The sequence below is a fragment of the Ammospiza nelsoni genome, chromosome W, assembly GCF_027579445.1.
Source record: "Ammospiza nelsoni isolate bAmmNel1 chromosome W, bAmmNel1.pri, whole genome shotgun sequence".
Taxonomy (NCBI): domain Eukaryota; kingdom Metazoa; phylum Chordata; class Aves; order Passeriformes; family Passerellidae; genus Ammospiza; species Ammospiza nelsoni.
This window is the reverse complement of record NC_080668.1, coordinates 17,382,748-17,397,595: the sequence shown is the minus strand read 5'-3', so window position 1 is coordinate 17,397,595 and position 14,848 is coordinate 17,382,748. Positions and strand designations below refer to the sequence as shown.

Below are 14,848 nucleotides of genomic sequence, written 5' to 3'. Positions count from 1 at the left end.
ACAGGTAAAGGGAAGAGATGGAAAAACTTGTACTTTATATTGGAGGGAAATTATGCCCAGCTTATTTATTTTGAAAGTGAAAAACGAGCCACAAAACCTAAAGGATTGATAGACCTTAGTGTGTGTTCGGTCTATGGAGTACACGACAGTTTATTTGGCAGGTAGGGCACTGGCTTTTAATTCTTGTACATACAGCAGGACAGCTAACTACTAGCTTGAGGCATATACAAGATACAAACAATTTGTCACTAATGAACAAGTTGGCCTGGCACAATACACTTGGGTTTTGATACCTGAGCCCTGGTTACTGTCCATATGTGGGGTTTTTTTGGTTGGTTGTTGTTTTAGGGTTTTTTTAGCTTTGGCTGATTGTGAAATGCAAGTATTGTGACTCTTGTTTCATACTTCATTTTATTCCATAGATGATGTAGATTGCAAGAACATATGTAAACAAATTTAACTGATTAATGGAAACTTAAGCCATGGCAGCTTGATTGCTAGTAACTGCTCATAAACAGCTTCTAGTAAGAAATTTTGGAATTTAAGATTTTTCTCATGTAATATGATGTGATAATGATTTGGCCTTTTGCACTGTCATTTTTCAATATTGTGTATTAATTGTTCTACATATATTAAAAAGATTATGAAGCAACTGTATTGAATGTTTCAATCCGATTGAACCAAGAATTGCTAAGATCAAGAATTTTGTCCGTTCTGAAAGATCTACAATCATTTGTTGATAGGTATTGGAAAGCTAAATTAAGTAGATAATGTGTCAATGGTTTTCTGTTTAGGAATCAATAAGAATCAGATTAAACCAACCAATGTTAGAGGAGCAAGTTAGTTCATATAAGTAAACATTTTAAAAATTATCTTTGGAAGAGAGCATTTTCACAGTTTCATTTACTGTACTAAATATGTCAACTGCAAGTGATTTGATTGTTGGCAAAGACATTGAGAATCAAACTACTTCTTGATATCATTGGTAACTAGGATGAAAGAGATCACACTTTTTTCATTGTTAATTATAAAAAAATATGTAGTCCTGTGTGATATAGAAGAAAAAGATGCATTTACTCCTGCAAATGTTATTTTTTTCATAACAGATTGCAAAACACATTAAACAGCAGCTCTGGTTATTCCATGCATCTTAATATTTATTAAGAGCATTTCATCAACCTAAAGTCTTTTCACATAGATTATGTGAAGATAGATGTTTAAAATTAGTGGTATTTCTTAAGCTGCAAAGATCTGGTGTTCTTGTAGCATCTGATTTTTATACATGTTGCAATCATTTTGAAAGATCTGCGCAACTATTGCAATGAGGAGCCATACATATGAGGGTACCATTAAAAAAAATACTGAAATATTCCTCATGAAAGTTGGCAATTATACACAAAACTTTGGTGGAGACTGTAAACAAGGAGTGTTTTGGTTAATGATGACTGTTGAGCCACTTCTAAGAAACGCTGTACTGTGAGTTAAATTATATTTGGATAATAAGTAACACTGAAACTGTGGGTAAAAGATGTATGGTTGCACCTGCTTGGGAAAACTGTTGATGAAGAACTGTAGTTGAGACAAAATTCCTCTTATTTTTGCCACCTACTTAAAATATCTTTCCCTTTTTCTCAGTAGTACAGTGAGAGCTGTAGCTTTGCATGTCATGAGTAGCCCCTGACCCAGCTACTTTTTGCCCCCCTCCTCAATCCTCCTGTGTGCATGGCCAGAAAATGCCATGCCAGTATTTACCTAAACAGTGGATGGGGGGAAGGGAAGACTGAAATATCATATGCCAATGAAGTAAGATCCTTCATGTAACTGTGTTTGGGAGAGCCAAATCACCTTAAAGGTAATGTGGAAGACTCAGTGTACTTGTAGTGTGCAACTTTTAATGTAACAGTACAAAATATTTTTTTTTTTATTTCTGGACAAATGAGTGTACATACATAAAATGGAGAAGATGTTATACTCACATTTTAAAGCTTTAAAAGTTTCTATGACACATGATCCAGTTCACATTTAATTGGTTGTGATAGCTGTGGAACACATTCAGATAAAGAACTCCTTATATTAATATAGTTTCCTGAACTCCTAAAACAACAAATCCATAACGCATGATTAAGTTCTTGGGGTGTAATGCTGAACCTGTGCATCATTTAAAATGTTTGTGGTGAATAGTCCTCATAAAAGACTTGATAATGCTATCAGATGCATTTTGCCTCAAGTGTAAGTCAGTGTATATGTATATTCCATACAAATTGTTCCAAGTTTCTTAAATATTTTGAAACAAACTAGTTGAACTATAGTGCAGTTTTCTTGAAATTGCATTGTTAATTCCAACCAAAATGCACTTTTGAAGCATGTAGAGATATTTCTTGTTGGGTTTTTTTCTGACATTTTTGTTTTGTTTGATTTTAAGGCCAAACTGTTTTCAGATAGTAGTTCAGCACTTCAGTGAAGACCATTACATCTTTTACTTTGCAGGAGAAACTCAAGAACAAGTGCAGGTGAGAGTTTTTGTTGATAAATATAATTTTAAAAGCAATTTTTTGTTTTGTAGTGTTTAATAATATTATCTTTCTCTAATAGAAAGCAAGTGTACAATGTATGGTGGCTATGTCTACATTAGCAAATATTTCCATGCAGTAATAGCAGATCTGTAAGGGATATAGCTGGTGATGATAATCCAGCACTTACATTACCTATGCTTTAGGGATTACACTTTGGTGCAGTTCTAGTCTGGTCCCATGGACTGAACTTCCATAAGTTTCAATTAGATATTTCTGGAGAATATATTTTGGAGTAGTTCAATGAAAAAAAACAAAGTTTGCTTTCCAGTACTCTTCCAAATAATGAACCAGAGCATGCTAAGTGGGAGTTTTGCTTCAAGAGCACATTCCCGATAAGAACTAAAATGCAAAGGAGGTATGCCCACCAATCAAAATCTGTTGAACCATTAACAGTTATTTGTCTTGTCTTAGGCCCTGATCTTGCATAAAATAAAGGTATTTTTGTGTTTTATATTGGTATCATTTAGTTATTGGCTGTCTTAACAGTTAATGTTTGCTGATTAAGAAGTGTAGGAATGGAGTTTAATTCTCTAAAAGTCACTCACTAAAAGGAGAGCATATGGAAGATGTGATATTGTTCTTAGTCATCAAGTTGTTTTGGTATTCCAGAGCTCTGAAACAGACATTTTGTGTCAGAAGTCAAGCTATGCATTTGATTTTATTTAAGAATGTGTAGTAGGCAGAATAACCTGTCAGGACAGGCAGAATGTCCTGTCCTGTTTTCTGAACATTTGGTATAATCTGCTTTTGGTTTAGATTTGCTTAACACTTAAGATGTTCACTGCATTTATACAGAATACTGGGATTTCTTTTATAAAATGATTCTGGTTCAGGTAGGTCAGATGTTTTACTGATGCTTATGTTCTCAGAAGTTACAGCTGTCTGTACTTTGTAACATTTCACAGAAGAATAGTTTTGTTGTCATATGAAGGAAAATTGTATGGTTTTCATTTAATGTGGTAAATATCAAAGCAGCTGTCCAATGGATTGCATGTGTTCTGATGTTTGTACAAACCATTATGTCAATGTAATGTAGTGTAGTGTTAGCCTCATACACATGATATATGTTAGCCTCATGACATAACTAGTGTCATTGTGCATACTATGGTGCACTGTTCAGACTTGCTGCTGTAAACTGTGACGTTTAAGGGGATAGATTTTTCTGTTAAAAGGGAGAATAAAGATGACTATCTAGGAAACATTTAGATTAATTTAGAGTGTTTAGTAAGTTCTATGGCTCTTTATTTGCTTTTTCTTATTTGAATAAGAAAGCAAGCTAATAAAAATCTGATGCATAGTTGACAGTTCCTCGTTTTATGGAATGTTTTGAAAGCTTAAACTTCACTCCCAAAGTAGTTTACTTGAGAATAGCTGCATTATTGAATGTAGCTGTATTTTAAAAATTATTAAATTGCACTTTGAGAGTAGCTAGCAGATCTTTGACATACACCTTTATAAATGTTAGTCAAAGCCTAAATTTTGTGCTTCATGAGAATTTACAAAATTTGACAGTGTGGGATGTGGAAACATGAGAAATGAGGCTATAGCATATCTTCCACCTTCCCAAGTATCTACTCTGCTTTATGCATTTGTGAGCAGAGAGAATGGGGGTGAAGGTTATACTTTTCAGTGTTTTCCTGTTAATGCTGCTTTGTTTTTTGTTTGAAGCACACAGAGTAAATACAACTGCATATTAGAATAGAGGAGAGAATGATCAGAACAGTTTGACTTATCTGTTATTTTCTCAGAAGCAATCAAGTCTTGCTTCATTTTATATACCATTTTTTATTTAATTAAGTATGACTAATCTGGAAAATTGATAAAGGTCTCTATATCCATTAGTAATGCTTGATATTTCTAAAAGGAGAAACTCAAATTTGCAAATGTCTTTTTAGATTTACTGAGAAATATATGAATTTTGCTTTATTATTTAAAGTTTCATACTCTGAGTTGTATACAAGTTGGTTCTTTTTAAGCTAAAGAAACAACTTCAGATAGTTTTTGATATGTCAGTTCTATTGCAAGAAGCTGTATCTGACTTTTTGTTGCACTGTTTTGTGCCTTATCTTTTAGGACTGGATGAAGGCTCTGCAGATGTTTTGCAGTTTAAGGAAAAACAGTCCAGGGACATCAAATAAACGTCTACGTCAGGTGAAGCTATATAGATACGGGGAGGGGGGAAGAGGGGGAGAGGTTGCCCCCTTGTTGCAAAATGATAATATATGTCAGAACTTTCCTTTCAACAATAGTAAATCCTACATGTGCTTTCTTTTTCTTGGAGTTATACAGTACCTTTGTTAAACCAACGGGAATGACTTCCACTCTATTATGATATCTATATGCACAAAGATCAAAATGGTGTTTAGGCAACTGGCAGGTGTTTTGCTAGGTAATAATTTCTGATCACATTAAGGAAAGGTGTCAACAATTCAGCATTTGTATTGTCTTAACTCTTGCAGTTCACCAGATTTGACAGACATGTCACTTGTAACCAAAATAATTGTATAACTAATATATTAATTTTTCAGTGACAAATACATGCTTAACTGTGATGGTGGTGTATATTCTTTTGATTTCTTGAGAGTACTGTTGTGTCCAGAATTTCTTTCAGAGGTAGAGGACAGATAATAAATGACTACATAAGTGATGATTGAAAAATAATGGGAATCAAGAATCCCTAGTATCTTTGAATGCTATGAATGTTGGAAGCAGCTGCTTTACCAGTTTATAGGAAAAGGAATACATTTTATGGGTGGGGTTTTTTAGGAAATGCAAAATTATTCTGTGGTCAACATTTAAGATGACTGAATACTTCTGAAAAAGTAAACTAAATTAGGTCAATTGAAATATGAATGGCAGAAGAAATTTGGAGCCAAAAAAGCAAGGCACCTACAGAGTGATCATCTGAAATAATTCTGTATTTGCAAACGCAAAGCAAATATTAGGCTGCATGAAGAAATAGTATAGAAGATAGATACTATTTCATATTTATGGGATGCTCATTTAGGATACAGGTAGTTTTGATCATCTTATATCAAATGTATAAAGAAAATGAGAAAACTATAGGCTGGAATGAGTAAAAGAATTTCCAGGTAAATAAGTATGGGAAGTATTGAACTATTTAGAGGTGAAAACTATAAAAAGCATGAATGATCAAGGTAGATGAAGTGTATAAAGATCAGAAATCATACTTCCATGACTGCCTTACAGAAGTTCTATCAGTTTCAGGGTTCCTCAAACTGTCCTTTGAAATTTTGGGTACTGAATATTTGCATTTAAATGAAACTTTGACCTGATTAAATATAATATTTCCTGTATTTGACTAAATTGACTTCAGTTGATATCTGTAGATATTTGATTAAGCTATGAGTTGCATGCAATTCAGAAGTTTGTAAAATAGTAGACTATTTACAATGCATTTAATGTAAATGAGTTCAGTGTTCACTTCTCATTTTTTGGAAATTGAGTTTCCAAGTGCTCTTATTTTGAGAATTTGTGGTACAGACTAATATCTTCCTTATAACAGGGAGAAAACAGTGTAGTGTGTTAAACAAAAGAGTTGTATGTAATCTACTGGTTTAGAATAGAATGGAATAGAATAAATTTCAGTTGAAAGAGACCTACAACAATCACCTAGTCCAACACCATGATCAATTCAGGGCTGACTAAAAGCATAGTATTAAGTTAGGGCATCATCCAAGTACCTCTTAAACACTGATGGGTTTGGGACATCAACTACCTCTCTGGGAAAACCCTGTTCCACTGTTTGACCACACTCTGGGTAAAGAAATGCTTCCTAATGTCATCTAAACCTCCCCTGGTGCAACTTTGAACCATTCCCACACATCCTGTCAGTGGATACCAGGGAGAAGAGCTCAGCACCTCCCTCTCCACTTCCCCTCCTCAGGAAACTGTAAAGAGCAATGAGGTCACTCCTCAGCCTCCTTTTCTCCAAATGAAACAAACCCAGTGTCCTCAGCTGCTCCTCATAGAACATTCATTCCAGCCCTTTCACCAGGTTTGTTGCCCTTCTCTAGACCCATTCAAGGACCTTCACATCCTTCTTAAATGGTGGGGCCCAGAATTGCACACAATACTTAAGGTGAGGCTGCTCCAATGCTAAATGCAGCAAGATAATCATCACTTTTGACTGACTGGTTATGCTGTGCTTGATGCAACCCAGGGTGTGATTTACCCTCTCAGCTGCCAGGGGTCACTGCTGACTCAAATTGAGCCTAATCTATTAGGAAAGCATGAAATGCAGCATTGTGTTTGGATTTGTCCATGGTTCTTACTTAAGATGCAAGTCTTTAGCTTCAGCAGAATTTTCTATGCATAGAAAAGTTAGTAATTGCAAATCTTATACTGATGTTTTTAAAATAAAAAATTAGGTAAAGCTCTGGTGCTGGAGGTTTATTTTCAAGTTGTTGCCCTTACCTTGTCCCTGGTGCCTCTTAAAATCGTCTTTCATTATTCTTCTTCCCTTCTCTTTCTATTAGGAAGCTATATTTTGTATTTAATATTTATTCCTTAATATTAAGCCTCCACATGGTCGGGGGGGGGGGGGGGGGAGGGAAGAATTCCATTCTTTCTTAAATAAATAAATAAACTTTGTTTATTTTCTTTAGGTCAGCAGTCTTATCTTGCATGTAGAAGAAGCTCATACACTCCCAGTAAAACATTTTACTAATCCATATTGTAACATCTACCTGAACAGTGTCCAGGTAGCAAAAACACATATCAGGGAAGGTCAGAACCCTGTATGGTCAGAAGAATTTGTCTTTGAGTAAGTCTTAATCTTATTGAATTACTGAATTTCACTTGAAAGTTGCATTGCATTTAAGATTCTTTGCACTGTACTGTTTGGTATCTGCTTTTTAAAAATACTGTATGCATGGTTATATAGGATCCACAAATGCATGGATAGAATTTTATGTATGAATCTAAGTATCTTTGCCTAGTCATGATAACTTAGGATTGAAATAACTTTAGAATAAATTTAAATGTTAGCCAAATATAGTATTGATTGGGGCTTTTTGTCTTTTTCCCCAGTGATCTTTCATCTGATATTAATAGATTTGAGATAAGTCTTAGTAACAAAACAAAGAAAAGTAAAGATCCAGATATATGTAAGTATTTTTATGTAAAGGATGCATATATACTTCAACAATGGATAGAGTTTGCATTGCTCTTGTCAAACATTTTCACAAGAGAATTAAGTATATTCTGTGACTATCATACAGCTGTATTGGTATGTTTTAGATGTCTGTTACTGATTTTATATTAATGATTTTTCAGTAAGAACCTGTATGCTTTTTAGTAGTAAAATGCACATTAGTCCAATACTGTCTATCTGATGGCTTTTCTAGCTCTATTTCAGTATGCCTATTGTGTTATACTGACCATGTTTACAAAAAAAAGAAGCTGTCAGAATTAATCTCCTTCATAAAATGTTAAGTTTCATTAAGTTAATTTCTTTAATCTTTTTAAGCTCAACTGTGTGGAATTACTTTTGTCTTTCTCAGGATTTTTTGTTGCTTCCAGTGAGAAAGAGAGAGAAACAGTAGTACTTTCCTCACTTGAAAATAAATTAAACTCCAATTTGACAGTCTGTAGAATGAAACTTGCCTCAGTCCTTGTAGCATCTTGTTCTTCCCCCCATTCTATCTCATCTGTGTTCCCAAGATTGTACTTTCCTCCTGTTATTTACACAGTTTCTTCAGCTGTTTTGTTTCTATTTTTCTATTCCAGAAAACTACTAACAAGACGGTAAGACTTATCAGCTTGCAAAAAACAAAACTAAACAAAACCCCCAAACCCAACCCACCAAAATGAACCCTCCCCAAAAAACCCACACTTGAATTCTGAGCCACACAATGTGATTTTTTGGCTTTCAAGGTATTTTGTTTCCCACCATAATTGTCTTGTAACTTCATCCTTTTGCCTTCTCTCTGTTGCCTGCAGAACAGACACCCTCTCCCTCAACAGTTGTTCCAAGTACATTTCTGTTGTATTCCGACCTGTCCCAAAGCCTAGCACAGTACTGATAATCTGTTGCTGTGGGTTTTGATTTGCATGGTATTATGTTACTGGCCTGTTATGTTTGCCTCTGTGTCAATTTATTTCTCTTTTTTTCCTCTCGGAGAAGAGATTTGTAGGGAAAGTTTGTCAAAAGCAGAAGAATTACTTTGAAGATGGAATGCTCTTGCCAAACTTAATGCAGTTTCAAAACTGTTGCTCTTTCCTTTAACTACAAAATTTTCTGCATAGCAAAAGGAAAAAAATATGTATTTCATTTGACAGACAAAAGGACTTTCTGATTGCAGTTGTGACCTTGTTATTGCATGGTTCTATGCATTTGAGCTAGAAAATTCTTTATCTTGGCCAAAGCTTTGGTTAGTAAAGGACCCTTTTAAAGGAAAATTCATGAATGGGATACTTCAGTAACTTCTTTTAAAGTGTTTTTGTAGTTTCCTTCTCTTTGTCTATTGGAATAAGATCCCAATATTACCGGATGGAATGTGCCTGGGCTCGTCTGGCTCTTGCTGCTTGACCAGAGGTGGAAGCTGAGGTGGTTTTACCTCAGAGACACCTTTGGCTAGCTGGATGTTGCAGCTGGCACTTGGGACAAGTCCAGGCAAGCAGGAACTCAGGTTTTACCTCTGGTGGAAAGGCTTTAGGCGATGGTGAAGGAAAAAGGAGATGGGTCCTGCTGGAAGGTTTTCATCCAGAGCTTCATTCATAGCACACAGAGCTCTAAATTTTGCGACAACTCCAACAGAACCCCGAACCGCGTGGTCGCCGTATATTTAAGCCCGGGGAGAGGGGGAGGAAAGGGGTAGGTATGCCACCAACCAGGTAGGAGGGGGGAAGTCTCAGGAGACAAGTGGCACCTGGATATCCCAATGTCCCCAGTTCTGAGGGGCATCTTTTGAACTTTGCCAATCAGACGATGCCCTTGCTGGCCTACCGAGATTGACGGACAGCTCTCAGCAGGAGACAAGGGGAGGGGAAGGGAGAAAGCATTGGTACACCTGGGAAAGGAACTGGGATAGCTGAAACAGGGTAATACATCACACTGCAACATTTGTCCAGATTAAGGAGATTGTGCTACTTTTAGAGGTATCCAACTGATGGAAGGTTATAGATTTTTTTTCTTACCTAGGTCAAGAGGATTGGCAATGTTTTTTGATCATGGTTAGGTAGACTCTTAGAGCATAACCTAACAGTCCTTTCATTTTGGGATAAGAATTAGACCATATCAACTTGAATTAACAAGCATATCTGCCTACATCCCCATCCCTATTAACTATTTTAACCATATGGGGAGAAAAACTCAGCTAAAAGAGACCATATCCAACTTGTCTGTGTGCAACGTTGCCTAAACCTCCAAAAGCAAGAAAAGGGGTTGATTACCTTTCTGAACATTTCTTCTTTGTAGACACAGTTTTTAAAAGTGGATTGCTCTGAAATAGGAGTAATGTCAGAGCTATATTTTTTTCAATATTTGTGGTGAGTTGACCTTGTCTGGCTGCCAGGTTCCCACCAAGTGGCTCTCTCACTCCCTCAGGGGGACAGAAGGAGAAAGGATTAGGTGAAAAACTCATGGGTCAAGATAAAAGCAGTTTAACAAAGAAAAGCAAAGGCTGCACATGGAAACAAAGGAAAAAAATTATTCTCTACTTCCCATCAACAAATGATGTCCAGACACTTGCTGGGAAGTCGGGCCTCAGTATGCATAGTGGTTGCTTTGGAAGACAAATGCCTTAATAATGAATGCTCCCCCTTCTCCTTTTTCTTAGCTTAGTGTTCTTCTTAGTATTGCTGACCACAACACCATGTATTATGGGATATCCCTTTGGTCAGGTTGGGTCAGCTGTCCTGTCTGTGTCATAGAATCATAGAATGGCTTGGCTTGAGACTTTAAATATCATCTGGTTCCAACCTGCTGCCATGGGCAGGGGCACCTTCCACTAAACCAGGTTGCTCCAAGCCCCATCCAACCTGGCCTTGAACACTTGCGATGGAGCAGCCACAGCTTCTCTGGGCAACCTGTTCCAGTGCCTCACCACCTTCACAGTAAAGAATTTTTTCCCAGTATCTAATCCAAACCCATTATCAGTTTAAAGCTATTACCCCTTGTCATATCACTACAATTCCTGATAAAGTCCCTCCTCATTATTCCTGTAGGCTCCCTTAAAGTACTGAAAGGCTACTATAAGGTCTTACCACAGTTTTCTCTATGTTAAGCAACCCCAGCTCTCTCAACCTTTCTTCATACAGGAGCTGCTCCAGCCCCCTGATCATCTTGGTGGCCCTCCTCTGGACCTGCTCAAGCAGGTTCACTTCCTTCTTAAGCTTGGGGCCCCAGAGCTGAACACAGTATTCTGTGTTCAGTATTCTTGTGAGAGCAGAGTAGAGTGGAAGAATCACCTCCCTTGACCTGCTGCCCATGCTGCTTTTGGTGCAGCTCAGGATGCAGTTGGCTTTCTGGGCTGCAAGTGCACATTGCCTTTGTCTCTTTCAGCCAGTTTGTATTTGCAGTAGTGCCATAGCTTGGTTTTGAAGTAATTTGAGAATATGCAGCTTGAGGACAAAAAAAGTCACTGTGATACACATGTATCACTTCTGTGGCACTGGGAAATAAGCCTACTATGGCAGGTTATATACTTGGCTCCTTCCCTCTCATATTCTTCATGAAATATGTGCTAAACATATTAAGTAGTTTATGTAAGCACTCTTGCATTGACATGGGTGGACTTTGAACAACGGGGAGAAACTATGGAGCCTATCAAGTACTTGTTAATGGTAGTAACAACATACTGTCTACCAACACTAGGTACCAAAAATAAGATGTTGGCAGACCCTTTTTTGAAGAACTTAGTATAAGAGTTTCAAGTCCTTAACAGCTCCTCACTGCCTTGTAAATGGATTGTGCTCACACATGAGTAAGCTGTGGGTGGGAAAGCCAGCATTTAATATGTCCATTATTGAGCAATTTATTCTTTGTCAACATTTAGATAAGCTTTTATGCTGAATCAGTAAGTGGTTTTAGGGGGTTTGGTTGGTTGGTTCTGGTTGGGTTCAACAAAGGCTTCACAAAGGCTTCAATGTAAACCTAAGTTCATTTCCATTCTAAAAAAACCATAAGTTTTAACCACTTTGATTTCCAGATCATAATTATTAATCATCAATATATAAACTTGTTTCTAAATATTAATCCCTAAGCTTAATTTGCAAACAAACTATTAAGAAAGCTCAGTTTTACCTTTAATTTTTGCTAATGTTCATCACAGAAAACGTTCTTGGTTCAAGGTTGTTGTATACAGTTTTTGACTGTGCTTGCAAAGAATGGATCAACTTTTGGGGTTTTTTCTGTATATTTGTTATTCTATCATACTGTGCTAGACTGCAAAATTTAACCATCCTTAAATCATCAACTAATGGCAATCTCTTATTGAACATAGCCTGATAGTTCAATATACTTTTCTAAGTAGCAGAAAGTGTTTATTAAAGTTTTTGAATATGAATTATAAGAAGTATTCTACAGTCCATATGTTGATATTTCTGTTTCAATCTTTTAAGATCAAAATATTATAAAATTTATATTCTCGCTAGAAAGTGCTACTGTATAACCATGGGAAAAATTAAATCATCAGTGTCAGGAAAATTAATCCATAAACACCAGAGGTTTATGTCCATAAAGGAGACAGAGGAGTCCTGTAACTTTATTCGAATAAAGGGAGAGGCCATGGGTATTTCCCATGGGGTCTCTCAAATTTTTGGAGGACACAGCCTCCTTTTCATCCTAATTTCCTGGCCACATTTCCCTCTCTCTTTCCTCATTGGCTGAGGTACTTGAGAGGCGCAGACTTCCCAAAACACCTAATACCTAAGACCCCCTTCTAATTTATCTTCTTTTTTTCTTTTCCTTGTGTCACTCAGCGGAATTCCTACAGAATTTATGGTTCTTCCCATTGTTTCTTTCATCTCTCAGTATCCAATTTTATTTATCAGCAGACCTACAGTTTGTTTGTGGCCAGGTTTGAGAGGAAGTGAGTTTTTTGAGATGCTGTGGTGAAACCAATAGGTGCTTAGATTTGAATATTGGCACCTGATGTGGCCACTGAGGACATGGATATGCCTCTGAGATCACAGGGGGTTAAAAGCAGAGAACTCCCAGGGAAACTTTCTCTTGGTTCTGGTCAGTGAAAGGTTCAGACCTCCCCTGCCCAGCTGCTGCCGGCTGGGTGGAGGAGGGGAAGCCATGTGGCTGGGTGAGGTAGGGCCTTGGACAGAGAGGGGAGGTAAAGGTCCTTGCAGGATGGAAGGGTGGAGGAGAGACAGAGAGTGAGCCTGTGCTGGTGCTTGTGCCACATTGAAATTTGATATTGTGTGTGGGCAGCATGGCCGGCTGGGAAGGAGAAGGGGGGGGTCTGCGAGAAGGTGCCTGGCAGGGCAGCTGTGAGAGTTCTGGACAGGCAGAGCCGGAGATTTGCAACCCTTTCTTTGGATGATGGAAGCCTTACAAATGCTGATCCTCCTGGAATTGAATGAGATGAGATGAGATATAAGAGGAAATGGGCCTCGAGAGAAGTTGAGAAGAATCTTGGGTGGGTGGAGGTGATGGAGTGGCCTTTGGCTGGACTTTTCTTGTATAGCCATGGACAGAACCATTTCTTTCCTGTGACACAGAGACTGCATTTAGGGGGGAGGCAATGGCTCGGAGCCAAGAGAGTTCAGTGTTGTTATGTGAAGGAGTGCATGAACAGAGACGACGGGTGAGGAGAGTGGTGGTGGTGCCCTCCGTCTTCAGGGAAGAAGTTCTCTGTTCTTGAGACCCCTCGGCCACAGGGGGTGAAATTTGGGGGGGACAGGTGTCCCAAAGGTGAAAGACTGTGCTTTTTTTGGAACTGGGCAAAGCAGCCTTAAAAGGAAAACCCTAGAAGCAGCTCTGGTCCATGCGCAGTGGTGAGAGCACTGGACATGGAAGGAAGATGTCAGGATGGCAAATGATCTCCGGGCAGTGCCACGTGTGACATGGAAACACATGAGATCTCAACTGTTTCCAGGGGAAGCCTATGGCACAAGAGGGACTCCTCACTCCTTGATGAACTGAGAATTGATTATCTAAAGGGTGGTGATAGGCTGTGAGTTGGTGATCTGAGGGATGGATGTATTGGAAATTTGGTGGGGGGGAGGAGGAATGTTTTTGGAAGGTTTTCATTCTTTCTGTGTGTTTCTTTTTACATACAGTTGCAGGTTAATAAAGTTTTCTCTTGATTCCTAAGTTGGAGCCTGCTTTGCTCTATTCCTGGTCCCATCTCACAGCAAACACCAGGGAGAGTATATTTTCATGGGGGCACTGGCATTGCGCCATCATCAAACCCTGACATTTTGTAAAGACAAATCTCTGTCATTCCATTTATCAATCAGTGGAATCCTTCCCATTGTTTCTTTTATCCCTCGGTACCTAGTTTGATCTACTAGCAGACCCACAGTTTGTTTGTAAAGACAAATCCCTCATTCTTTTCAATCAGGTTATTCTGAATCCTGTATCTCACTGTTCCTGTCAGTGTGATACATGCCTTATATGCACAAGCAAAACAAGAAGAAAACTCCTTGCTCGGTTGAGGGTGTAAGAGCTTTGCTCAGAAGAAATATTTTGGGAAAGTCAATTGATTATCCGGTGTCAAGACAGTCCAGTCCACACTTGTGATAAATAGTAGATGATGATGAATTGGTATATCCACTACCTGACTGACTTGTGTTACCTTATCAATTCATCAACTCCAAAGAATATGGGATATTAAATCTATATTAGAAATATGATGTCATTCTGTTCCATTATCTGATTATGCAAATGATGGCCCAACATACTGCAGAATTGGGGCAGTGAAAAGTCTGCCAGAACTATTCAAATGTTTTGCAGAAAAGTGAAAAAGAAGTGTGTGATAGTGTTTTTGTTTGTTTCGATTTTTGGGGGGATGATTGGGTGTTTTTTGTTTGGAGAGTTGTTTTGTTTAAATGTGAGGGACTTGATTAAAGGTAGATTTCATCAAGAGATGCAGAATAAGAGTGTTTGCTTAGAAGTTCCAGACAGTCTGTTCAGGAGTGCATGTACTTAATTTGGAATGGTCCATGGTCTGACTACTGCAGCTTACTAGTCAGCTGTCGGATCAGACTTTCAATTATGGTTGAATAGGCTGGTGCAGGTCATTACTTTGTAATTTTAAGGTACCAACACCACCAAAAAAAGTGAATTAATGTTTTTG

At 37.8% G+C, this 14,848-nt stretch overlaps 1 protein-coding gene across 1 annotated transcript in view; it reads left to right on the top strand.

Moving 5' to 3' along the window:
* The window catches only part of LOC132086121 (ras GTPase-activating protein 1-like), a 126,155-nt gene that overhangs the window by 60,874 nt on the left and 50,433 nt on the right, over positions 1 to 14,848 (top strand). The window contains exons 11-15 of the mRNA XM_059491580.1: positions 5 to 161; positions 2,423 to 2,510; positions 4,647 to 4,724; positions 7,202 to 7,359; positions 7,626 to 7,702. Of these exons, the coding sequence (XP_059347563.1) occupies positions 5 to 161; positions 2,423 to 2,510; positions 4,647 to 4,724; positions 7,202 to 7,359; positions 7,626 to 7,702 (558 nt within the window). The remainder of the gene's footprint in view (positions 1 to 4; positions 162 to 2,422; positions 2,511 to 4,646; positions 4,725 to 7,201; positions 7,360 to 7,625; positions 7,703 to 14,848) is intronic.